The following is a 25313-nucleotide window of genomic DNA, read 5'->3' on the forward strand; positions in this document are numbered from 1 at the left end:
AGCACTGCTTTTCTCCCTCTTGATTTCGTTAGACTATATTTAGTACATTTTTAGACTTTTCGTTGTATTCAGACCTTAGTAGATGCTCGTGACTTGTGACACCCCGATGTCGGGCTGTATCTATTTTCCGCATTTGTTCTATTTCTCTAAATATTGGGATTTATTTCTTATCAATGACCTAAATTGACTTATCAAAAATTGTTAAAAAATGAATTTGGAAATTGAGTCGGCTGGCCTTGTCTTCACGAGAGGCGCCATCACGACCGGGTTCGGTTTGGGGTCGTGACATTTTATCTTCACTAGTTTTTTCTAGATGAAAATGTAAGATTTTCTTACGTTAATTTATTGGTGGCCCAATAAGTTTAAGGCCCATAATTAATATTTAATTAATAAGCAAATTTTATCCGTCTGATCGGTTACTTGATGGACGTACCAGATTAAATGAGAACCTATATAAATGGTCATCTCCCCACCTATTAGGGTTACCGTATTTTATTTCTCTCTTCCATCACTAAAGTCGACGGTAATAAAAGTTAGGGCAAGAGGCGAGAAACCAATTCCAATTAACGTTTCTGCTTCGTGATAATGGCTATGATTCAGGTATGTTTTCTGTAATAATTTTATGTAACATTATCATGTTCAAGATCCTAGTATACAATTAAAATATATATTTACATTTGGTATCACAAGCCTGGGATTTGAATTGATAATCTTCGTAAAAGAATATAAAGTTATACATACACCCTTACGGATTACGGTTTTCTGACTTCTCTGTGATGTAAGATTATTCCTTTGTTAATGTTTCTGACTTCATATTATATATTATATATATGCAATTGATGGGCATAACCCAATAATATTATGTGTTAATAATTAAAATTATCTTTGAGCTTGTACGAAAATTGACTGTATTGATCTATTATTCTAGATCCTTATTTCCCTTAAATCACTTTTGGCATAATGAAGAATCCTCGAAGGCGCCGATCATGAATGAATAAAATCAATGCCTATAAAGTTCTGGCATGTTCTAAGTAATTAAGTTTTCTTCAATCTAATTATTATTTTATCATTAAAATATATATAAACATATAGCATATCTATGTAAACTTATTACAGGAAGTTTCAAGCTATTATGTTTTGGACTATAATATTAGGTTTTGATATTTAAACTTTCTGGACCATTAAAGTGATAATATTTTATTCCTAAATTACACACGTAAATTTCACATGCCACATTGATTGGAATTCAGTTCTTACATTGTGAAATAATTAATGTATGTGTTTATAGTTATATAGTTTGTTAGTCCCAAAGTGATCAAACTAGAATGTCTAAAATATTTATTTTATGTATACATTTATGTTCATATAGTTTGTTAGTTGTCAAAGTAGTCAAACTAGTATGTTTAAGAAATTGCGCATGCATAAAATTATAGTTTATCCATACAAACTAATGAATGCCTATTATTGAAAATAAATGGATAAATTGGCTTTCACTATTGCTAGAACTTAAAGATTTACCCAAAGGTAAATCAATTATTTTATGAATAGTAATATGATGAGGTAAATTAATATTCTTCGTCAAATATATATTGTCTGTCCAAAGATGGCATATATATTTGGTTAAAAATACTTAATTACCTATTAAAGACTAAATGTCACTTAAATTATGATATTGTGTCGTAGTATTTACCCAAAGGAGAATTGCGATATGCTTTAACTGTTTTGTTGAATCCATATTGATTTGTGAGCATGTATTATCTATTTTGCAGCTATTCTTTTTCATTTGCTTGCTTCGTCTGTTACTGTGTTCAACGGATTGAACTTCTCTGAATGGCGTGAAAAAGTCCAGTTCCACTTAGGTGTGATGGATCTTGACTTGGCTCTGCTGAATGATAAGCCGCTACCATTACTGATTCGAGCAGCGCGGATGAGAAGTCTTTCCATAAAGCATGAGAACGCTCTAACAGGCGAAGCCTTACGTTTATGCGAATGAATATTGCCAACAACATTAAGAGTATTATTCCACAAACAAAAAGTGCCAGGGAATACCTAATATTTGTGGAAGAGCGTTTTTGTTCTGCATATAAGTCTCTCGCTGGTACACTAATGGCTGAACTCACGACCATGACGTTTGATGGGTCGCATAGTATGCAAAACCATAACATCGAGATGACTAACATTGCAGCAAGACTTCGGACCTTGGGGATGAAAGTGGATGACTCATTCTTGGTTCAGTTTATTCTAAACTCGTTACCTCTTGAGTATGGACCTTTTCAAATTAACTATAATACTATTAAGGATAAGTGGAATGTTAGTAAATTATCCAGTATGCTTACTCAGGAGGAGTAAAGACTTAAGAAATAAGGGAGTCATTCAATTAACCTCATGGGTCAAGGAGCTGGTAAAGGACTTAAAGCGAAGGCCAAAAAGTTCAAGAAGAAGAAAGCACCTGCTAAAGCTCCACATGATGCAAAGAAGGAACATAAGGCAGATACGTGTCGTTTCTGTAACAAGGAAGGACACTATCAGAAAAAATGCCTGAAACATAAAGCTTGGTGTCACACCTCCTTTTTCTACCCCAGAAGGGTATAAGAGAGTTTTTTATCATTTAAGTGACAATCGAAACGGGATTATTTGTTTGAATTAGAGTCACCACTTGGGATAATTTATGATGTCCCAAGTCAACGGTTTTAAATCCCGAATCGAGGAAGTTTGACTCTAATTATGGTCTGCGAAACACAAAAATTCGGGTAAGGAATTCTGTTAACCCGGGAGAAGGTGTTAGGCATTCACGAGTTCTGTGGTTCTAGCACGGTCTCTCAACTATTAATATTGGCTCAATTATCTGATTTAATTACACATTTTAAACCTACGTGCCCTTTTGATTTTTTAACCGCTTTTAATATTTCAGGAAAATTCAAGGTTATTTAAAAAATATCGCAAGCTACGCTACATGAAATGCACCCGTGATTCACGATACGTTCTATTTAACCTTGTTGGAAATTAGAACCGGGTCACATGAAATGCACACCCGGATTTTAGTAATAGCCGTGATAATTATATAATTAACGCGCCTAAAGCAAACTGCGAAGTTCATTTTTAATATCTAAATTATAACACTCATGAGGGCCATAGATGTTTTAATTTGATTATGGCACGCCTCAAATCTCTTTCTTCAAGTGATGTCTTGATCTAGTCTTTGAATGCCATAAATTATAGGTCTTGTTTGATATGGCACACCTCAATTCGTTTTTAAAAGAAATACATCTACTTAACGCAGGCTGGATACTCCTATCTCTAATTGATTTGAACTAAAAGAACGGTTGTTAGTGGTAAGAGGGGTTGGGGTACATGTATTGGGCTCTTGATTATTTAGAGCCAATTGGTTTGAGCTATTAGTAAAAGACTTGGGGTACATGCTCTGGACCCTTTAACTATTTTTAGGAGAGCAGGCCAACTAGAGGCCCCAAATTATTGCAGATACAACCAGAAATGAGACTAAAGGGATTGGGCTCAAGGGGAAGCCCAAAGTCGAAATTGAAGTTGCAGGAAGCATCAACGACTCAGCTGGGCCAAACACAAAGCCCAAGCGCAGATTATTGGTTATCCAAAAGCGATTTCATCATACTGCCAACCAAAATTGAATTAAGCTAAATGAAATATCAAGGAAACAAATAATTGACATTGATCTGAAAATGCCCCAACTTAAGACTGGGCCACTTGAAATTGGGCCCCATGTCAAACTCATTTGAGACCCAACAGCTTTTCTTTAACCTATTGTGGCTCAAATAATCTGTAGAGTTCAGCTAAAATAAAAAGCACATTCTGAAATCAAACTACACTGCAATATTAATGGACTAACACTAGTCCTAATTATCTAACCATGCATGTTTACGGAATCAAACAATTAAAACATGCTGAAAATCTTCAAATGTCCAAGTCATTTAGCAACCTTACAACCATAGTTAAACAATTCTTAAAATTATAACCAAACACTATACAAATATGAGACTCAGAATATTCAAACTCCTAGTTCACTAAAGAAAAGAGCAAATTCTAGCACTCAGCCATAACTAGGAAGTAACAACTACCATAAATCAGTAAAACATATCAAATGTTGAAGATAAACAGAAGAAAGAAAGGCAGAATAGCCCATTTCCACTTTAATCCATGCATTGCTTCAAACTTGCCATTTCAAGAGTAATGACCATACCTAGATACAGCCAAAAATAACAAAAACTTCAGCAAGGTGACAAAAGAGATCAATGGAGCTTCAGACCACAGTAAACAACAACAACACCATTAATTTAATCCATGCTTCGAACCCAGAAGAGCAGCAATGTGTTCAAGTTTTTTAAACCCAAAAAAATGAAAATCAACTGCAATGGAACAGTGTTGGAGACCCCTTTTTGTGTTTTTCTTTCTAATTTTTGAACATATATCAGTGTGTGTATATTTCAGCTATTTACTAGTTTTTGTATTCTAATCTTTGCCAGAAAATGAAGGGAATGAGTCTTTTTATAGCCAGCTTTAGGGCAGCAAAATTGATTTTAAACTTTATCATTTACCCCTTCCCCAATTTTTTATCTTTTCATTTTGGACCCTAATCTTTTAAACTATTCAGTAATTCACCCAATTCCCACCTTCCTAGGCAGTTAGCCAAGATTCCTATCTATCCAATTCCCTTAAATACCCTTTAGAAGGTTGTTATTTACCTTATCAAAATCTAACAAATGGGCCATACAACCAGAATTGAAACCCTCCCCCTTTTCTTTGGGCTTCTGTACTACCAAGCCTAATTTTCAATCTAAAACCAACAAACCGCAAGAACAACAGACCAACGGAGTTTTGAACTCCTGACATCAGATTTCCAAAGAATCAAAAACAAAAGGAGAATTGAGCAAAAAACAAGCATGAAATCAAATGTACTAACAAAATATGTTAATTGTATTATTAAGCTAATATTACTATAAACTAATATGATTTAAACCTGACATGCAAGCATAAATCGATTTGAACCAGAAAATAAAGGAAGAAAAAAAGAATCAAGAGGAGACGAAGACCCAAAAAATAAAGATAAAGAAAGAGATGAACAACTCACCAAAACTCGGAGAATAAGAGCATAGATGACCAAACTTGGGATGCTTTGACAAATCTTGAAGCCGACCATGATGACCACTCTAGTCAAGAATGGTCTACCAGGGCTAGCTTCGAGACATGACAAGCGGAAGCTTCAAAAAAAAAATTCTGAACTCTGAAATTAGGGCACATTTGGATTTGAGATTCAACAAATTCTAGCAGCTATTTAGGAAAAACACCAAAGGTTTAGAGTTTGGGGAGGCTTGGTGGTTATAAGGTGTGAATTTGGAGGCGGATTGGGGTTGCGTCGCTGGCCGAAGACAATGGGGAATTGGGGGCGACGGATCTTCAAGGGTTTGGATTGAGAGAGATGAAAGAATGGGAGGGGTTCGAATGGTTTAGGGGGTGGGTTCGGTCATTTTTATACGGCTTGGATACCCAGTTCCCAGCCATTGGTTCGAATTAGATCGACGGCTAGGATTGACCTTATGGAAACGGGGTCGTTTTAATTCGAGAGTGGGACTGGGCTGAATCCGGGTATGGAGTTAGGCTAGGCGGATGGGTGAGGAAAAATGATTTGGGCTTTGCATTTTTGGTCCATTACACAACATCCCTGTTTTTTAATTCTCTTTTTCATTTCTTTTTTTTTATTTTTCTCTTTTCCTATTTTAATTAATTCAAACCAAAATTAATACTCCTAAAATAATCATTTTGAAAAAAAATAAGACTGATCATCTACTAAAATATTTATAAAAATTAATCACTCCTAAATTAAGAGAGGAAATTACTAATTTTTAAAATTAAAAAGCTAAAATGCAAAAGTGGGTCAATTTTTGAGATTTTAATTTTAATAAAGCAACTAATTCACTAATCAACCTCAAAAAATATATAAATAAATTCTAAATGCAATGCATGGTATTTCTGACATTTTCATGATTTTTAACAGAAATAAACATGCACAGAAATGCAAACAATTAACACAAATTCTCGCCAAATCCTATAAAATTGCAAATAATGGAAAATTTTATTTTCTTGAATTTTATAGGAGTAATTCATATACGGAAAAAATCACGTGCTCACAGCTGCCCTCTTTGCTCGGAAACACGAAGAGTTTTCATTTAAAAATAAAGTGAGTGGATACGAGCGATTTTTGCCCATTTGAACACTCCGTGGGAAGCACTTTTGAAAGATTTGACTGTACCCTGCTTCCGAGGTTGCCTACATATCCTTGGCTATAAAGGAATCAGGTCAGTGTAGTTCGGGAAGTTTTAGTAGCTAAGACTACTATGAAGCAGTGATTTCACTGTTGCTGCTGCTACTACTGCTTGCTGAACTCCTTATTACACCAAGACAGAATAAAAGAAGCTAGACTAAACTATGATGAATTACAAATATCCTATCTATATCTTCAAACTTGATCTCGCAGTTTCTGCTGCTCTGTTGACTTGTAACCTCCATGAGAGATTCCTTTGTTGCTGCCTTGAATTGCATTATGAAGTGAATTCCTTTATTCTCCAAGCGGCGCCTGATTGCCAACATTTGAACTGTGTTCCCTTGTTCTCCAGGCGGGCGCCTGATTACCGAGACTTGAATTGTGTTCTCTTTGTTACTTTAAACTATTTTCCCTTGAAACCTGTGTTGTCTTCCTTTGAAACTTGAACTGCTTTTCTTATTCTCCAGGTGGGTGCTTGATTGCCAAAACTTGAATTGTATTCCCTTGCTCTCCAGGTGGGCGCCTGATTGCCAAAACTTCAATTGTATTCCCTTTCTCTCCAGGTGGGCGCCTGATTGCCAAAACTTCAACTGTGTTCCCCTGCTCTCCAGGTGGGTGCTTGATTGCTAAAACTCTAACTGTACTCCCTTGATCTCCAGGTGGGCGCCTGATTGCCAAAACTTTAACTGCATTCCCTTGCTCTCCAGGTGGGCACCTGATTGCCAAAACTTTAACTGTATTCCCTTGCTTTCCAGGTGAGCGCCTGATTGCCAAAACTCTAACTGTACTCCCTTGCTTTCCAGGTGGGCGCCTGATTTCCAAAACTTTAATTGCACTCCCTTGCTCTCCAGGTGAGCGCTTGATTGCCCAAAACTTTACTATTCTTCCTTGAGACCTGAACTGCTTCTCCTTGTTCTCCAGGTGGCTGCCTAATTTCCAATATTTGCACTGCTTTTCCTCGAAACTTGACTTGTTTTCCCTTGTTCTCCAGGTAGGCTCCTAATTGCTGACCTTGAACTATCTTTGCTTAAACACTACTGCTTTCCCTTTGTTCTCTAGGTGGGTGCCTGATTTCCAACACTTGCACTGCTTTTCTCTCGAAACTTGACTTGTTTTCCCTTGTTCTCCAGGCGGGCTCCTGATTGCTGAACTTGAACCGTCTTCCTTTGAACATTGTTTCTTTCCCTTTGTTCTCCAAGTGGGCGCCTGATTACCAAAATTTGAATTGTATTCCTTCCCTCTGAAACTTGAATTATTTTCCCTTTGTTCTCCATGTGGGCTCCTGATTACTGACCTTGAACCATCTTCCTTTGAACATTGTTGTTTTCCCTTTGTTCTCCAGATGGGTGCCTGATTTCCAATAACTGCACTGATTTTCTTTCGAAACTTGACTTGTTTTCCCTTGTTCTCCAGGCGGGCTCCTGATTGCAGAACTTGAACCGTCTTCCTTTGAACATTACTGCTTTTCCTTTGAACTGTCTTCCCTAGTTCTTCAGGTGGGTGCCTGATTGCCGAACTTGATCTGCTTTCCTTTGAACTGCCTTCCCTTGTTTCTCCAGGTGGGTGTCCGATTGCTTGAACATGAACTGTCTTTTATTCTTGAAACTTGTGTTGTGTTCCCTGGTTCTTCAGGTAGGCACCTGATTTCAATAAAAACAGACAAAACAAAAGAAATTTTTCTGCCCCAGTTTGCCGTTATGAACATCTGTGAGTGTTAACGAATTCTCTTTATCAAAATAAATGCCAAATTAAATTCTTTTATCCTGAAAATTTCTAACCAAGCCTTATTTAAAAAGTGAAAGACTTAAATGCCAAATTGTACTTCCCAAAAGTGGACCTCCCGTCAGACTTTGTCATTTGCGAGGGTCTCAAAACTTTACTAAATCCCGTTACCTATGAGGGTACTGGAACTTACTACCGAGCATGTCTAGCACCTATTTTCCTCACTGAACAAAATTTCCTGCCCCTGTTTCAATCAAAGAAAAATTTTGTCAATTTGAAAATTTGCTGGTTAGTTTGTGGCATTCTTGCTGAAGGTGGCCCTTTCACTATCGTGCTTCTGTTTTGACTGTCCGCCTTGAACTGGCCAAGAATTGTTTGCCTTTCTGACTCAATTTCAACCACAGAACCCTGAATGACCCGAATGCTCTACACTCAACCCGTTGTTTTACATTTCTGCCTTCCCAATTTAAACCTCTGTATCTTTCATAAAATTCACAAACCACTCGACCGCCTGAACTTTCATTAACACCTTATTTTCGCTTTTGCATCATGCTATTTCTGGTAAGTTGTGGCCGCACCTTGATTTGTGCAATTTGGGAAGTTGATAGTAAGCTTTGAAATCCTTTCTTACTTACTTAAACAAGGCTGACATTAGAAAAACCTTAGAGAGATAAACTCAAAAGAAAGGAAATGCAATGACTTCGAGGGTAAAGAAATAAAGAAGATAAACTGAAATAGGATGACTGTTTGAGGGAGAAGAATGAAAAGGAACTTATCTGAGTGAGGCAAATGGCACCAATGATCATGACATGCATTTTGGGTTAATCATCTCGGCCCGTTCAACCAATTACCTTTCAGTTGTCATACTTTCTATACCAGGATCTCCATAACCCAATTTTTTCGCCAAATCACTGACCTTGTTCGGCCTGCGGTGCCCTGAAGGGTTTTTACCAACAAACCTCTCTCATTTGTTCATCTCTCAACTCACATCGCCTTACAGTGCCCGTGAGGGTTTTCACTAATAAGACTCTCTCATTTTAATTTCTCTCATCTTTCCATCGTCTTATGGTGCTTGTAAGGATTTTCACCAATAAGACTCTCATTTTTTATTTTTCCTGCTGAGACCAGAGTGTTGCCTCTGATATGAATCACACCTCTACTTGCTCGACTTGACATCTCTCGAAGACTGATCGGAAGGTCTTTCTTTGGACATATGGGCTTTTGGGTAAGGTTAGAAAAAAAGGATATCAAAAGGCTCAAAACAACTTGAATGGGTTCAAAATTACAACTTTTGAAATCAAATGTTTTTACAATAACTCCAACTTTCTGCCCCAGTTTCTTTGCTTGGGGACTTTTGAATTTTTATTTTGATGGGACCGAACCGTGAGGCTGCCTACGTATCCTTAAAAGGAATCAGGTCGAATGTAGTTCATGACATAGAAATTGCTTTGTTGTTGTTACTTTCTTCTTTCTTTTTCTTTCTCTCTTTTTCCTTTTCTTTTCTCTCTTTTTTTCTTTTCCCTTTCCTTTCTTTTTCTTTTTTTATTTTCTTTTCTTTTTCTTTTTCTTTTTCTTCCCCCCCCTTTCTGTATCATATTTTTAAACTCTACTTCTGATTTCAAAAGAGGGATATGAAAGAAAATAAATAAGGCTCAAAGGGGTAACAAAGGATAAAGTGTTTAGATAGCAGAATAAAATGCCTTTGTCATTCCAATCTTCAAAACATGCCAAGTACAAACAAACACAATTTAAACCAAAGAAATCATATATAATATCTTTTGACTGCATCAGAATTGATAGCCATATCTACACATTTGCCTTCTATGTTTGTTAAATACAAAGCACCATTGGACAACACTCTTGTTACATTGAACGGCCCTTGCCAATTTGGGGCGAACTTGCCTTTCGCTTCAGCCTACTGTGGAAGGATGCATTTTAATACTTGCTGACCCACTTCAAATTTTCGCGGACGCACCTTCTTGTTGTATGCTCTCGCCATTCTCTTTTGATACAACTAGCCATGACACATGGCTTCCAATCTTTTCTCATCAATCAAACTCAATTGCTCCAGACGGATTTTGATCCACTCATCATCATCATCATCAATTTCGGCTTCGGCAACAATCCAAAGGGGTGGAATTTCAACTTCTGCGGGTATCACTGCTTTAGTGCCATATACCAACAAATAAGGAGTTGCACCTACTGAAGTGCAAACAGTAGTGCAATAACCCAACAATGCAAAGGGCAACTTCTCATGCCATTGCCTGGAACCTTGCACCATTTTCCGAAGTATCTTCTTTATGTTCTTGTTAGCTACCTCAACTGCTCCATTTGCCTTGGGTCGGTATGGGGTGGAATTTCGATGTGTAATCTTAAACTGCTGGCATACCTCTTTCATCAGATGGCTGTTAAGATTAGCACTATTATCTGTGATGATCACCTTTGGGATTCCAAACCAAGAAATGATATTTGAATGAACAAAATCGACCACTGCCTTCTTGGTCACAGATTTAAAAGTTATAGCTTCAACCCACTTAGTGAAATAGTCAATGGCAACCAAAATGAACCTGTGTCAATTGGATGTTGCTGGCTCAATTGGTCCAATGACATCCATACCCCAAGCAATGAAGGGCCATGGTGCGAACATTGTGTGCAACTCAGATGGCGGAGAATGAATCAAGTCTCCATGTACCTGGCATTGATGACACTTACACACAAAGCTGATGCAATCTCGTTCCATGGTGAGCCAATAATAACCTGCTCAAAGAATTTTCTTTTCCAGAACATAGCCACTCATATGCGGCCCACAAACTCCGGAATATACTTCGATCATGATAGTCGCGGCTTGCTTTGCATCGACGTATCTCAACAACCCAAGATCTGGAGTTCTTTTGTACAAGACTCCCCCGCTCAAGAAAAATCCACTAGCCAAACGCCGAATTGTTCTCTTTTGATCACATGTGGCTTGTACCGGATATACCCCCATCCTGATATACTCCCTGATGTCATGGAACCACGGTTCACCATCGAGTTCTTCCTTAACCACATTACAGTAGGCATGTTGATCACAAACTTGAATATGCAGAGGGTCAATATAAGCTTTGTCCGGATGGTGAAACATTGACGCCAAGGTAGCCAAAGTATCGGCAACCTCATTACGATCCTTGGAATATGCCTGAATTCTATTGATCGAAACTATTGACAAAGATCATGCAGACATTGTCGATATGGTTTACGCTTTAAATCTCGTGTGTCCCATTCCCATTGAATGTGGTGCACCAGAAGGTTCGAGTCTCCCAGGACCAAGACTTCCTGTATTCCCATATCTACAGCTAGCCTTAGTCCCAGCATACATGTCTCGTACTCAGCCATGTTGTTGGTACAGTAGAAACGCAGCTGGGTCATAACAGGGTAGTGATGCTGTAAAGCCCCAAAAAATTTTGCTTAGTAATTTAAGACTTCGTGGTGCCAAGATAGGCTAAATATTTTATCTTGCATACAAATGAGGATTAAGGATATTATGGATATCAATTGGATATATTAATAAGTGTATAAGTCATATTAGAAGTGAATTGAGATCTAAGGAGAGGCCTAAGTCTAAGCCAAATTATAAAATTTCATAATAGACAAAAGTTGCAAATGAGTGCGCACAAGACCTCACTTTGGACAATTATATCTCAAGTTATATAAGGGTTTATGTGATGCACAGCCTATCAAATAAAAGGTCTTTGAGTCTAGTTTCTAACGCTTCAAACCGGTCATCATTCGGACATTCCTACACAAAGTTATGACCAAATTACCAAAGCAGCGCAGAAATTTGAACTACCGCGGTGCCCCATGTGGCGCCCGGCGCGCCGCGCCAGTAATAATTCCAGTATGGTCCGAAATTTCATTTCCAGACACATTTTGCACATACGCCCCGTGCCCCCGCGGTGCCCCACGTGGCACGGCAGTACAAAAAAATGGGTTTTTAAGACCCGAACCCCATTTCATTTAACTCTATTGAGGTTTATTTTTGGGGAAATTTCTGGTATTCTAGAGTGAAGGGAGAGCGATTCTAGAGAGAGGAAAGGAGAAAACTAAAGATTTTACTACTCTTCCTTGAATCACACCTTGAAATCGCATCAAAGGGTTGCTAAGGCTTCAAAGAGGTAAGAATTTCATTTCCCCAATTCTTCAACTTTGAAATCTAACTATAAATGGGTAATTAGTAAGATGATTCTTGGATGTGAGAGTATTCATTATTCATGCATGTACAAATTAGGTTTGTGGAAAGATTGTTGAATATAAACAAGTAAAGATTGGGTTGGGAAATGAAGGGAATCTTGTAAAAGAGATTTGAAATCAAGATGCACAACTAGTAATTGATAAAATTCTCAAATGAGCTAGAATTATGAATATCTTCCTAATTTGTGTTCAAATTTTGTTATGTCTCAAAATAGATTGAAGTTGCTAGAATTTCCGAAATATCGTAGTAATTAAAGGAAAGATCAAGAAAGGTATGTATGGCTAACTTTGACCTTTGTAAAGTCACTTTGTTTGGTGTACGAATATTTGGTATGTGATATCTACGTGGATTATTTGTGGAATTCTTGTGATTGGTATGATTTGATTGATCGTGGTTAAATCTCCCGATATAATGGTGTACGTAATTGGCAATAAATCAAATGTGTGATTGGGAATGTGTTATGTGGTAAGAGTTGAGAAATAAATGATGGAAGGAAATCGTAAATGATGCAGTTGGAACAACTATGGTAAGAACATATATGGCTTGTATTGGTAATTATCGCGGTGACATAAAATGCATATGAGTTGTTGAATATGATGGAAATAGTATTGATGACTATAGAAATTCTTTGAGAATTGTTGTTGTTGTTCTTTGTGAATTGTTGTTGTTGTTGTTGTTGTGTTGTTTGTGAATTGTGATTGTTCAGGGGGATCGGGTTGCGCGTTGTAACACGAAGTAATAAGGTGTGGGTTGTGGTGATAAGGGTGGCCGAGGTAATAATGGTGGTCGAGGTAATAAGGGTGGAAAAGTGATCGAAATCACTATTGAAATGAAAATATGAGAAAGTTGTGAAATCATTGATGTGAAAATGTTGAAGGGGAAATGGAGAGATTGTAACTTGTTTGGCTTGATGGTTTTCTTTCATGTGTATTTGATTGTTGGTTCCATGACTACTTGTTACTTGTGTATGGTTTGAGTTTACTTAGGGCAGGTTTGTTCATACATACCAGTACAATTCAAATGTGCTGACGTCCCTTTTGCCGGGGGCGCTACATTCGTGTTATGATTGTAGGTAGATCCATAGCAGGTACTCCAATCCACCGACCGTAGCTCCCCTTCACTTTCCGCCAGAAGCATTGGTGAGCCCTTTTCCTCCCGGGGCCTTGCGTGGCTCATGCTGCTTTTTATTTCAGAGTCTTGTTCTGGTTTTTGGTGTAAGGTATAGCCGGAGCCTTGTTACCGGCAAGTATTGTATCACTCTTTTGTATCTCTAGAGGCTCCGTAGACAGGAAATGTGGGTTATATACTTATGTATTTTGGGCAGTATAACTTGTAAACCACGCTAAGTAACTATGTATGCTATGTAAATCTCGTAAGAATGTGTTTAAATTTATAAATAACTATTTCACTTGGTTAATGGGAAATGGAAATGCGGGGTAACACATGGAATAGGAAAGGTACCCAGGTCCGCTTGGTTGGGGCTGCCCGGTCGAGCGCCGGTCGCGCCCCTCGGTTTTGGGGCGTGACAAACTTGGTATCAGAGCCTAAGGTTTTAAAAAGGTCCTAGGATGTCTCGGAGTCGTGTCTAGTAGAGTCCTTCTTATCGGTATGTTGTCGACCACATCTATAAGTTGGAGGCTACATGGGCATTTAGGAAATTACCTTTTTCTTTGTTACTCTATATCGTGCGGTGAAGTGAAAAGTGGAAGTATTTACCTCTAACTCGTGCTCTGTTCCAAATTTTCAGTAATGGCACCTAAGAAGAGAGCTAGACTCGGCCTCGGGGCCAATGACACCCCAAGTGTGGCTATGAATCATGTACCTGATGCTGTGGGTGAGAGTGACTCCCCGGTCTTGAATCTGCCTGGCCCATTTATTCCAGATCCAAGTATTCCTGTTCCAGCTGCGGCAGAGGGTGCTACCATCCCTCCCGTTGATATTCCAGATCCTGATGCAGTTCCAGCTTTCGGTCCTGGGGTTTCTGATGGGGACCTTAGAGGAGCCATCCATATGTTGACCCAGTTAGTGGCCGCTTAGGCCCAGAGATCCCATGATGCCCCTACGTCCTCCAGCGGACAGGGAGATTTTGCCAGCTCCAGAGTCAACCAGTTTCTACGGTTGGCCCCTCCAGAGTTCACAGGAACAGACCCAGAGGCCGATACGCAGGATTTCCTTGATGAAATGTATAAGACCCTTCGAGTGATGAAGGCTACAGAGACGAGGGGGTTGAGTTGGCTTCATACAGGTTGAGGGGAGCAGCATATTCATGGTTCGAGATGTGGGAGGATTCCCATGGGGAGGAAATACCTCCAACTAGATGGGATGAGTTTGTAGATGCATTCATGGACCACTTCTTGCCTGCCGAGACAATGGCGGCCCGTGCCACTGAGTTTGAGGTCTTCAAGCAGGGCAGTATGAGTGTTTGGGAGTACCACATGGATTTTGTGTGATTGTCCAAGTATGCTCCCCAGTTAGTGTTGACCATGGGTGATCGAGTTCGGCGATTTGTTCAGGGTTTTAGTCCCTTAGTGGTGAACGAGGTTGCTACAGCGGCCTTACACTCAAATATGAATTATGGGAAGATTGTGGGATTCGCTCAGGCCACAGAGGCTAGGAAGTTGAAAATACGGGCAGAAAGGGAGAGTAACAACAGGGCCCAATCAATGGGTCACTCAGGGAGACCAGTTCAGAGAAGGGGGCCATCAGGGTCATCCCAGTCATATGCTCAGTCCTCAACGAGCGCACCGCCATCTGTGCACAGTTATCAGCAGAGCAGTCACTTGAGACCAGGTTCAGATAGCAGGAGACCCCATCAGTCCGATCGTCCAGGAGGGGAATCACAGCAGCAGGGGGGAGTTCTATGCCCCAAGTGTGGGAGATTCCATACGGAGGCTTGTTATTTGGATATCTCGGTGTGTTATAGATGCGGGGTGAGAGGTCATATCTAGCGGGACTGTCATGCGCCCAAACAGGGCACGGGTAGGGGATTTGCTCAGTCATCCGGTTCTTCAGCTGCTACATCATCCGCGCGCCCTCCAGCTCCAGTAGGGGGTGGTGCAATTAGGGGTGGAGCTAGTGGTAGAAGTGGACCTAGCCGATTTTACGCTTTGAGTGGTCGCCAGAGTGCAGAGGCTTCTCCAGATGTTGTCACAGGTATCTTGTCTGTTCAGGCCATTGATTGTTATGCTCTTATTGATCCGGGGTCCTCTTTGTCTTATGTCACACCATTCATTGTTTCAAGTTTTGGGGTAGAACCCAAACAGCTTCATGAGTCGTTCCCTGTATCAACTCCGGTTGGTGATTCTATCACAGCTGCGCGAGTTTATAGGAATTGTGTTGTCACGGTATGTGGTCGTGCTACCACGGCCAATCTTATTGAGCTTGGAATGGTGGATTTTGATGTGATTATGGGAATGGACTGGCTTTATTCGTGCTTTGCTAAACTTGACTGTTGAACGAGAGTCATGAGGCTTGAGTTCCCTAATGAGCCGGTTATTGAGTGGAAGGGAAATGGTATGGTGCTGAAAGGTAGGTTTATTTCCTACCTTAAGGCTTCAAAGATGATTAGGAAGGAGTGTATCTACCATTTGGTCCGGGTGGCGGACACCACTTCAGAAGTGTCTGCCCCCGAGTCCGTGCCAGTCGTGAATGAGTTTCTTGAAGTGTTTTCGGACGAGCTTCCAGGGATCCCACCAGATAAGGAGATTGATTTCGGGATTGATGTATTGCCATATACGCAGCCAATATCTATTCTACCATACAGGATGGCGCCAGCGGAGTTAATGGAGTTAAAGGAGCAGCTGAAGGATTTAATAGAAAAGGGGTTCATACAGCCAAGTGTGTCGCCGAGGGGTTCTCCGGTTCTTTTTGTCAGGAAGAAGGATGGGTCGCTCCGGATGTGTATTGATTATCGGCAGCTTAACAAGGTCACCATCAAGAATAAATATCATTTGCCTCGGATAGATGATTTGTTCGACCAATTGTATGGTGCAAGGTTCTTCTCCAAAATTGATCTACGGTCCGGGTATCACCAATTGAAGATTAGAGAGCAGGATATTCCTAAGACCACTTTCAGAACTCGCCATGGTCACTTTGAATTCTTGGTCATGTCTTTTGGGCTAACCAACGCCCCGGCAGCTTTCATGGATCTTATGAATCGGGTCTTCAAGCCATTTCTAGACTCCTTTGTGATTGTTTTCATTGATTATATCCTTGTTTATTCGCGGAGCCGAGAGGATCATGCCGATCACCTTAGGGCTGTTCTGCAGACCCTTGTGAATTTTGGTTGGAGTCTGTTACCTTTCTAGACCATGTTGTTTACAGTGAAGGGATTCAGGTGGATCCCCAGAAGATTGCAGCAGTAAAAGATTGGCCTAGACCCACGACCCCGATAGAGATCCGTAGCTTCTTGGGTTTAGTGGGGTATTATCGGAGGTTTGTGGAGGGATTCTCTACCCTCGTCTCCCCTTTAAATAAGTTGACGCAGAAAGCAGTTAAATTCCAATGGTCCGATGCTTGTGAAAAGAGTTTTCAAGAATTGAAATCAAGGTTGACAACAACACCGGTATTAGCCCTGCCAGAGGGTACAAAGGGATTTGTGGTGTATTGCGATGCTTCGAGAGTCGGGCTCGGGTGTGTGCTGATGCAACATGGAAAGGTTATAGCCTACGCTTCTAGGCAACTCAAGAATCATGAAAAGAACTATCCAACTTATGACTTAGAGCTTGCAGCGGTGGTGTTCGCACTAAAGATTTGGCAACATTATCTATACGGGGTCCATGTGGATGTATTCACGGACCACAAGAGCCTTCAATATATTTTCAAGCAGAAGGAGTTAAATCTAAGGCAATGAAGATGGCTAGAATTACTCAAGGACTATGACACTGATATTCTCTATCACCCGGGGAAGGCTAATGTTGTGGCAGACGCTCTTAGTCGAAAATCCATGGGAAGTTTGACTCATTTGGAGGAATATCAGAGACCGTTAGCCAGGGAGGTTCACCAATTGTCTAGTTTGGGAGTTCGCCTTGCAGACTCTAATGAAGAAGGAGTAATTGTACAGAATGGGGCTGAATCATCGCTCGTGGCAGAGGTAAAAAAGAAGCAATTTAACGATCCGTTGTTAGCATAACTGAAGGAGGGGATTCATAAATACAAGACCACATCTTTTTCCGTTGGCATGAATGATGGTACCTTACGGTACCAAGACCGCCTGTGTGTTCCTGATATCGATGGTCTTCGGGAAAGGATCATGGCAGAGGCTCACACTTCTAGGTATTCTGTGCACCCAGGTTCTACAAAAATGTATCATGATCTCAAGGAAATTTATTGGTGGAACAACATGAAGAGGGATGTGGCGGATTTTGTGGCAAAATGTCTAAATTGTCAACAAGTGAAGGCCGAACATCAAAGGCCCGGTGGATTGGCTCAATGTATAGAAATTCCAACGTGGAAATGGGAGGTGATTAACATGGATTTTGTGGTAAGGTTTCCGCGCACTCCGCACAAATTTGACTCAATTTGGGTGATCGTGGATCGACTCACGAAATCAGTGCATTTCTTGAAAGTTAAATCTACCGACACAGCGGAACAGTATGCTCAGCTGTATATCAAAGAAATAGTCAGGTTGCATGGCACTCCAGTCTCAATCATTTCAAATCGTGGGGCTCAGTTTATAGCCCACTTTTGGAAGAAGTTTCAGCAAGGTTTGGGTACGCAGGTAAACCTTAGCACAGCTTTTCATCCACAAACCGATGGGCAAGCAGAGCGGACTATTCAGATGCTTGAAGACATGTTACGTGCTTGTACTATTGATTTCAAGGGTAGTTGGGATGACCATTTGCCACTCATAGAATTTGCTTAGTGTATCAGGCCATGGAGAAAGTCAAGCTTATTAAAGAAAGGTTGAAAACTGCTCAAAGTCGCCAAAAATCCTATTTGGATGTGCGTCGCAGAGATTTGGAGTTCAAAGAAGACGATTGGGTATTCTTGAAAGTTTTCCCAATGAAGGGTATCATGCGATTTGGAAGGAAGGGAAAATTAAGTCCGAGGTATGTCGGACCATACAAAATCATTCAGAGAATTGGTCAGGTGGAATACAAACTCGAGCTGCCACCCGAGATGTCATTGGTACACCCGGTCTTTCATGTGTCTATGTTAAGGAAGGTAGTAGGGGATCCGTCCACCATCGTGCTAGTCGAGACTATTGAGGTGAATGAAGAGCTATCATATGAAGAAGTCCCAGTTGCCATTCTTGATAGGCAAGTTAGAAAACTGAGAAATAAGGAAATTGCATCCGTGAAAGTATTATGGCGGAACCAGCAAGTTGAGGAAGCCACTTGGGAAGCCGAGGAAGAAATGAGAAAGAAGTACCCACATTTGTTTGAATATTTATATAATAGCTTTCATGCATTGGGTTCCTATAAACTCTTATCTTTTGATTTGATCTATGTTAAACTATTCCATTTTGATTATGTATGTTGCCTATGTGGCCGTGGTTGGTGTTGAACAAGTTATGTTATGTCTATGGAACATGTGTATGCTATTAGGATATGTATCTGGGGGCCTCTAACAGGTGGATAGTCCTAGTTACAAAGAAAACTCTGGCGAAATTTTCGGAAATTTAAGGAGTTAGCCAAATTCGGGGCTGATGATAAATTTCATAATGTGAAAAGCAGAAGTTACATAAGGATGAATAATGAATGAAACTTGATCCTCATTCGAGGACGAATGATCTTAAGCGGGGGAGAATGTAAAGCCCCAGAAAATTTTGCTTAGTAATTTAAGACTTCGTGGTGCCAAGGTAGGCTAAATATTTTATCTTGCGTACAAATGAGGATTAAGGATATTATGGATATCAATTGGATATATTAATAAGTGTATAAGTCATATTAGAAGTGAATTGGGGTATAAGGAGAGGCCTAAGTCTAAGCCAAGTTATAAAATTTCATAATAGACGAAAGTTGCAAATGAGTGCGCACAAGACCTCACTTTGGACAATTATATCTCCAGTTATATAAGGATTTGTATGATTCACAGCCTATCAAATAAAAGGACTTTGAGTCTAGTTTCCAACTCTTCAAACCGTTTGTCATTCGGACATTCCTACACAAAGTTATGACCAAATTACCAAAGCAGCGCATAAATTTGAACTACCGCGGAGCCCCATGCGGCACCCGGCATGCCGCGCCAGTAGTAATTCCAGTATGGTCCAATATTTCATTTCCATACACATTTTGCACAGACGCCCCATGCCCCGCGGCACGGCAGTACAAAAAATGGGTTTTTAAGACCCGAACCCCATTTCATTTAACTCGATTGAGGTTTATTTTTGGGGAAAATTCTGGTATTCTAGAGTGAAGGGAGAGTGATTCTAGAGAGAGGAAAGGGGAAAACTAAAGATTTCACTACTCTTCCTTAAATCACACCTTGAAATCGCATCAAAGGGTTGCTAAGGCTTCAAAGAGGTAAGAATTTCTTTTCCCCAATTCTTCAACTTTGAAATCTAACTAGAAATGGGAAATTAGTAAGATGATTCTTGGATGTGAGAGTATTCATTATTCATATATGTACAAATTAGGTTTGTGGGAAGATTGTTGAATATAAACAAGTAAAGATTGGTGGGAAATGAAGGGAATCTTGTAAAAGAGATTTGAAATCAAGATGCACAACTAGTAATTGATAAAATTCTCAAATAAGCTAGAATTATGAATATCTTCCTAATTTATGTTCAAATTTTGTTATGTCTCAAAATAGATTGAATTTGCTAGAATTTTCAGAATATCGTAGTAATTAAAGGAAAGATCAAGAAGGTATATATGGCTAACTTTGACCTTTGTAAAGTCATTTTCTTTGGTGTACGAATATTTGGTATGTGATATCTACGTGGATTATTTGTGGAATTCTTGTGATTGGTATGATTTGATTGACCGTGGTTAAGTCTACCGATATAATGGTGTACGTAATTGGCAATAAACCAAATGTGTGATTGTGAATGTGTTATATGGTAAGAGTTGAGAAACAAATGATGGAAGGAAATCGTAAATGATGCAGTTGGAACAACTGTTGTAAGAACATATATGGCTTGTATTGGCAATTATCGCGGTGACATAAAATGCATATGAGTTGTTGAATATAATGGAAATAGTATTGATGGCTATAAAAATTCTTTGAGAATTGTTGTTGTTGTTCTTTGTGAATTGTTGTTTTTGTTGTGTTGTTTGTGAATTTTGATTGTTCGGTGGGATCGGGTTACGCGCCGCAACACAAAATAATAAGGTGTGGGTTGTGGTGATAAGGGTGGTCGAGGTAATAAGGGTGGAAAAGTGATCGAAATCACTATTGAAATGAAAATATGAGAAAGTTGTGAAATCATTGATGTGAAAATGTTGAAGGAGAAATGGAGAGATTGTAACTTGTTTGGCTTGATGGTTTTCTTTCATGTGTATTTGATTGTTGGTTCCATGACTACTTGTTACTTGTGTATGATTTGAGTTTACTTAGGGCAAGTTTGTTCATACATACCAGTACAATTAAAATGTGTTGACGTCCCTTTTGCCGGGGGCGCTACATTCGTGTTATGATTGTAGGTGGATCCATAGCAGGTACTCCAGTCCACCGACCGTAGCTCCCCTTCACTTTCCGCTAGAAGCATTGGTGAGCCCTTTTCCTCTCGGGGCCTTGCATGGCTCATGCCGCTTTTTATTTCGGAGTCTTGTTCTGGTTTTTGGTGTAAGGTATAGCTGGAGCCTTGTTACCGGCAAGTATTGTATCACTCTTTTGTATCCCTAGAGGCTCCGTAGACAGGAAATGTGGGTTATGTACTTATATATTTTGGGCAGTATAACTTGTAAACCACGCTAAGTAATTAAATCTCGTAAGAATGTGTTTAAATTTATAAATGGCTATTTCACTTGGTTAATGGGAAATGGAAACGTGGGGTAACACGTGGAATAGGAAAGGCACCCAGGTCCGCTTGGTTGGGGATGCCCGGTCGAGCGCCGGTCGCGCCCTTCGGTTTTGGGGCGTGATAGATGCCCTGTTTCAGAAATAAGCACTGCCCCTATCCCGACACCTTTCATGTTGGCAGCCCCATCAAAGAAAAGTTTCCAACTGGACTTTTCATCCTTCTCGACCTCGTCGATATCCATTACTTCTTCATCAGGGAAGTAAGTCCTCAAAGGTTCATATTATTCATCCACCGGGTTCTCGGCCAAGTGATCGGCTAAAGCTTGGGCTTTCATCGCTGTCCAAGTCACATATATGATGTCAAACTCTGTGAGCAAGATCTGCCACTTTGCGAGCCTTCTTGTGGGCATGGGCTTCTGAAAGATATACTTCAAAGGATTCAGGCGAGAGATGAGGTAAGTAGTGTAGGATGACAAATAATGCTTCAACATTTGTGCTACCCAAGTCACGGCGCAACATGTCCTTTCAAGGGGAGTATACTTAACCTCATAAGATGTGAACTTCTTGTTGAGATAGTAGATGGCTTGCTCTTTCCTGCCAGTGATGTCATGCTGACCCAACACACAGCCAAATGAGTTATCCAAGACTGTCAAATATAGAATCAAAGGTCTCTCGGGTTCTGGCGGGACCAACACAGGTGGGTTCAATAAATACTCTTTGATCCTATCGAATGCTTCCTGGCACAAATCAGTCCAATTGACCGCAACATCCTTCTTTAGCAGCTTAAAGATGGGCTCATAAGTTGTCGTGAGCTGAGCAATAAACCTGCTGATGTAGTTCAGCCTCCCTAACAGACTCATCACCTCGGTCTTGTTCTTTGGCGGTGGCAATTCCTGGATAGCTTTGATCTTTGACGGATCTAATTCAATGCCCCGCCGACTGACTATGAATCCCAACAATTTCCCCGATGGAACACCAAATGCGCACTTTGCAGGATTGAGCTTAAGATTGTACCTGCGGAGCCTTTGGAAAAACTTTCTCAAATCTTTGACGTGGTCAGACTGCTTCTTGGACTTTATGATAACATCATCCACGTAAACCTCAATCTTCTTGTGTATTATGTCATGGAATATGGTTGTCATTTCCCTCATGTAAGTTGCCCCAACATTTTTCAAACCAAAAGGCATGACCCGGTAGCAGTATGTTTCCCATGGCGTGATGAATGCCGTCTTTTCTGCATCTTCCTTATCCATTAAAATCTGATGATACCCTGCATAGTAATCCACAAAAAACCCAATCTCATTCTTGGCACAATTATCAATCAAAATGTGGATATTTGGCAGTGGGAAGTTGTCCTTCGGACTTGCCTTGTTGAGATCACGGTAATCAACATACACTCTGGTTTTACCATCTTTCTTTGGCACAGGCACAATGTTGGCTAACTACGTGGGATACCGCGTGACTCGAATGACTTTTGCATCAAGCTGCTTTGTGACTTCTTCTTTAATCTTCACACTCATATCAGTTTTGAACTTTCTCAACTTCTGCTTAACAAGAGGGAATGCTGGATCAATTGGCAATTTGTGGACCACCAAATCGGTACTCAAGCCTGGCATGTCAGCATACGACCATGCAAGAATATCCTTATACTCGAACAATGCTTTAATTATTTCTTACCTGATTTGCGGTTCAAGATGGACACTTATCTTAGTTTCTATGACATTATCTGGATCCCCTAGATTGATTGCTTCCGTTTCATACAGATTAGGCTTGAGTTTTTCTTCAAAATGACTTAGTTCCTTACTAATCTCTTCAAAGACCTCATCCTCATCATATTATGATTCATCATCACACTCTATTTCTTGGATTATTATTTCAGAATTAGATTGACTTTAAAGACTGGTCCGAAGATACCTCATACATGTCATGTCATTAAAACCAGCATAAAAAGAACTGTACAAAGAAGAAAAGAAAACAAAAATGAAACTATCAGGAATGATGGAAAAGGGAAATTGCATTTAATTGAAAAATAAAGGATAACAGGTTTTGTACATCAACAGGCGAAAAATAAAAATCTGAGTCACAACCCTGGAATGACCCAAATAGAAAGGAAAACAAAACAAACAACCAAGACTCCTTCTGAGTAGGGAGAGGAGTAGCCTTCCAATTGTTAAGCTTTACACTTTACCCGATGAACTGCATGTCTGCTTTGCTAGAACCTTCTCCAACCTCTACCATGTTCACATCATCAAACAACCTCTGGAACTTTTCAATTAACTCTTCATCAATGTCAACCACAGAACTTGGAACTGTCTTCATTGAGCGTTTCCTGGCACCGGGCTTGACAAAAGACCCGGAGAGACGCGGAATAGGCTTTGGAAGTGCCCACGCCTTCAGTTTTAACCTTTTAGCCCTGTTGCTGTAGGTTTGAATCCAAGACTGAACGTACCCAAATTTTCAGGGAGGGACACTGGCTGTATGATACCCTGCAGGGATGCACCCAAACCTTTACCGGGCACAAAGCCATTTTTCAGCATTTCAGAGGCCACCATGACTGATGTAGAGGTTATCTTTGGAGTTGGAATACATCTCCCTTCTGGAACCTTCTCGGCCGGTACTGTTTCAAAAACTTGATAGACCCAAGGCCCTTTGTCATCTTCAGCCTCAATGAACAGGATGGAGGCATTATTGTGAGCACATAAATTCTCCTCACCATGCACGACGATCTCCTACCTATCCCACTCGAACTTGACCATCTGGTGCAAAGTGGACGGGACTGCTTTGGCGACATGTATCCAAGGCCGACCTAACAGTAAATTGTACGAGACGGCTACGTCCCGTACCTGGAACTCCATGGTGAATTCCACTGGTCCTATTGTCAATTCAAGCACTATATCACCGATGTTGATACCCCATTTTTTTTATATATTTTCAATATGTAAAATACCTTCAAAATAGCATACATATGTATATATAAGCATGTTCCAGGTTTTTACTATTTTTTCCATAATTTTAAGTTTTTAAATTGATCTATTTTCTCCCTTTTTATCCATAAAATCCCCAATAATTATTTTCAAAATTAATTTTTTGATAATTCATCTATTGAATTTTTATATTTATTCCAAAATATGTCTAATGTAATTTTTATATATTTTTATAATTACATTAGTATTTTTAAAGCTAAATAGCACATAATTGCAATATTAGCCCTTTTAAGATATAATTATGTTTTATATGCATAAAATTGGATCCTGTATTTCTAAATTGCTAATTATGTATTATAAATTATTTTAGTACTTTAAATTACTTTTCAGAAATTATCTACTATTTTTTATAAATTAAATAGGGAAAACTAGCTATTTAATTATAGCCAAATTGGCTTTGAATTATAGCCAAATCGGACCCCAATTCCCAGCCCAATTTTACAATTAAAAAACCCGACCCACGCCCTATTAACCTATAACCAAACCCGAAACCCACCTACCATTTTGAATCTCGACCGTTGATCTCCCAGATCAACGATCCACATTATTCCTTTCCTTTTTTAATGCAACGACCCCCCAAACCCTACCCTATTCTCTCGTTTGCACTGTCCCTGAATCCTCTCAACTCTCTCTAGAACCTTCGTCTCCTGAGCTCTGTCTCTCACCTTTTCCGGCCACCTCCCCCGCCAGAAACCATGGCCTCTCAACATCTCCTGGCCTCTGCTTCACCCCACGCCGGTTTGACACTACCCTGAGGTCCTCAGGTGAACCTGGAGTGGTTCAACTCCTATCCATGGTCTTTCATGCCATTTCCTGGCCATCCATGGCTGTTCGAGTAAGATCTATGACTTTTCTGGCTAAAACCGGTAGCATTTTAAGGTCCTCTCATCTTCTCTGGGTTCTCTGAAACCCTAACTCTTGAAATTCTCCACTTTTCTTTTAGATCTGTCTTAGATCTAGGTATATCCAGAGTTATCTTGCTATTTTCCCTTAAAGGTTTGCCGATTTTCTCAAAATGACTCTTCGTCTTCAAACTAGGGTTTGTAACCCCTTTTTCAAAACCCTTTTCCTTCTGATTGTTGGTATTAATCTATGATTTTACTATGTTTAAATGGTTTATTTAAGCTTTTCTTTTTTCCAATTCATTAGGTTGAAAACCCTAATTTCTGGTTCTAATCTT

The 25313-nt window shown here is 39.9% G+C and overlaps 1 protein-coding gene across 1 annotated transcript; it reads left to right on the plus strand.

Moving 5' to 3' along the window:
- Positions 1-14725: 14725 nt before the first annotated feature.
- On the plus strand, positions 14726-15697 carry LOC138872524 (uncharacterized). Its single transcript, XM_070150690.1, has 2 exons — positions 14726-15154; positions 15215-15697. Exons 1-2 carry the CDS (start codon positions 14726-14728, stop codon positions 15695-15697), a joined length of 912 nt encoding a protein of 303 aa, XP_070006791.1.
- The last annotated feature ends 9616 nt before the right edge of the window (positions 15698-25313 follow it).

Source organism: Nicotiana sylvestris, chromosome 7, assembly GCF_000393655.2.
Source record: "Nicotiana sylvestris chromosome 7, ASM39365v2, whole genome shotgun sequence".
Taxonomy (NCBI): domain Eukaryota; kingdom Viridiplantae; phylum Streptophyta; class Magnoliopsida; order Solanales; family Solanaceae; genus Nicotiana; species Nicotiana sylvestris.

Excerpts from the sequence above, each read along its gene's own strand:
- LOC138872524 (XM_070150690.1), top strand. The coding sequence starts at position 14,726 with ATGGGTGATCGAGTTCGGCGATTTGTTCAGGGTTTTAGTCCCTTAGTG. Across the intron at positions 15,155-15,214 it reads CTTGTTATTTGGATATCTCG|GGCACGGGTAGGGGATTTGC; the intron begins GTGTGTTATAGA and ends GCGCCCAAACAG.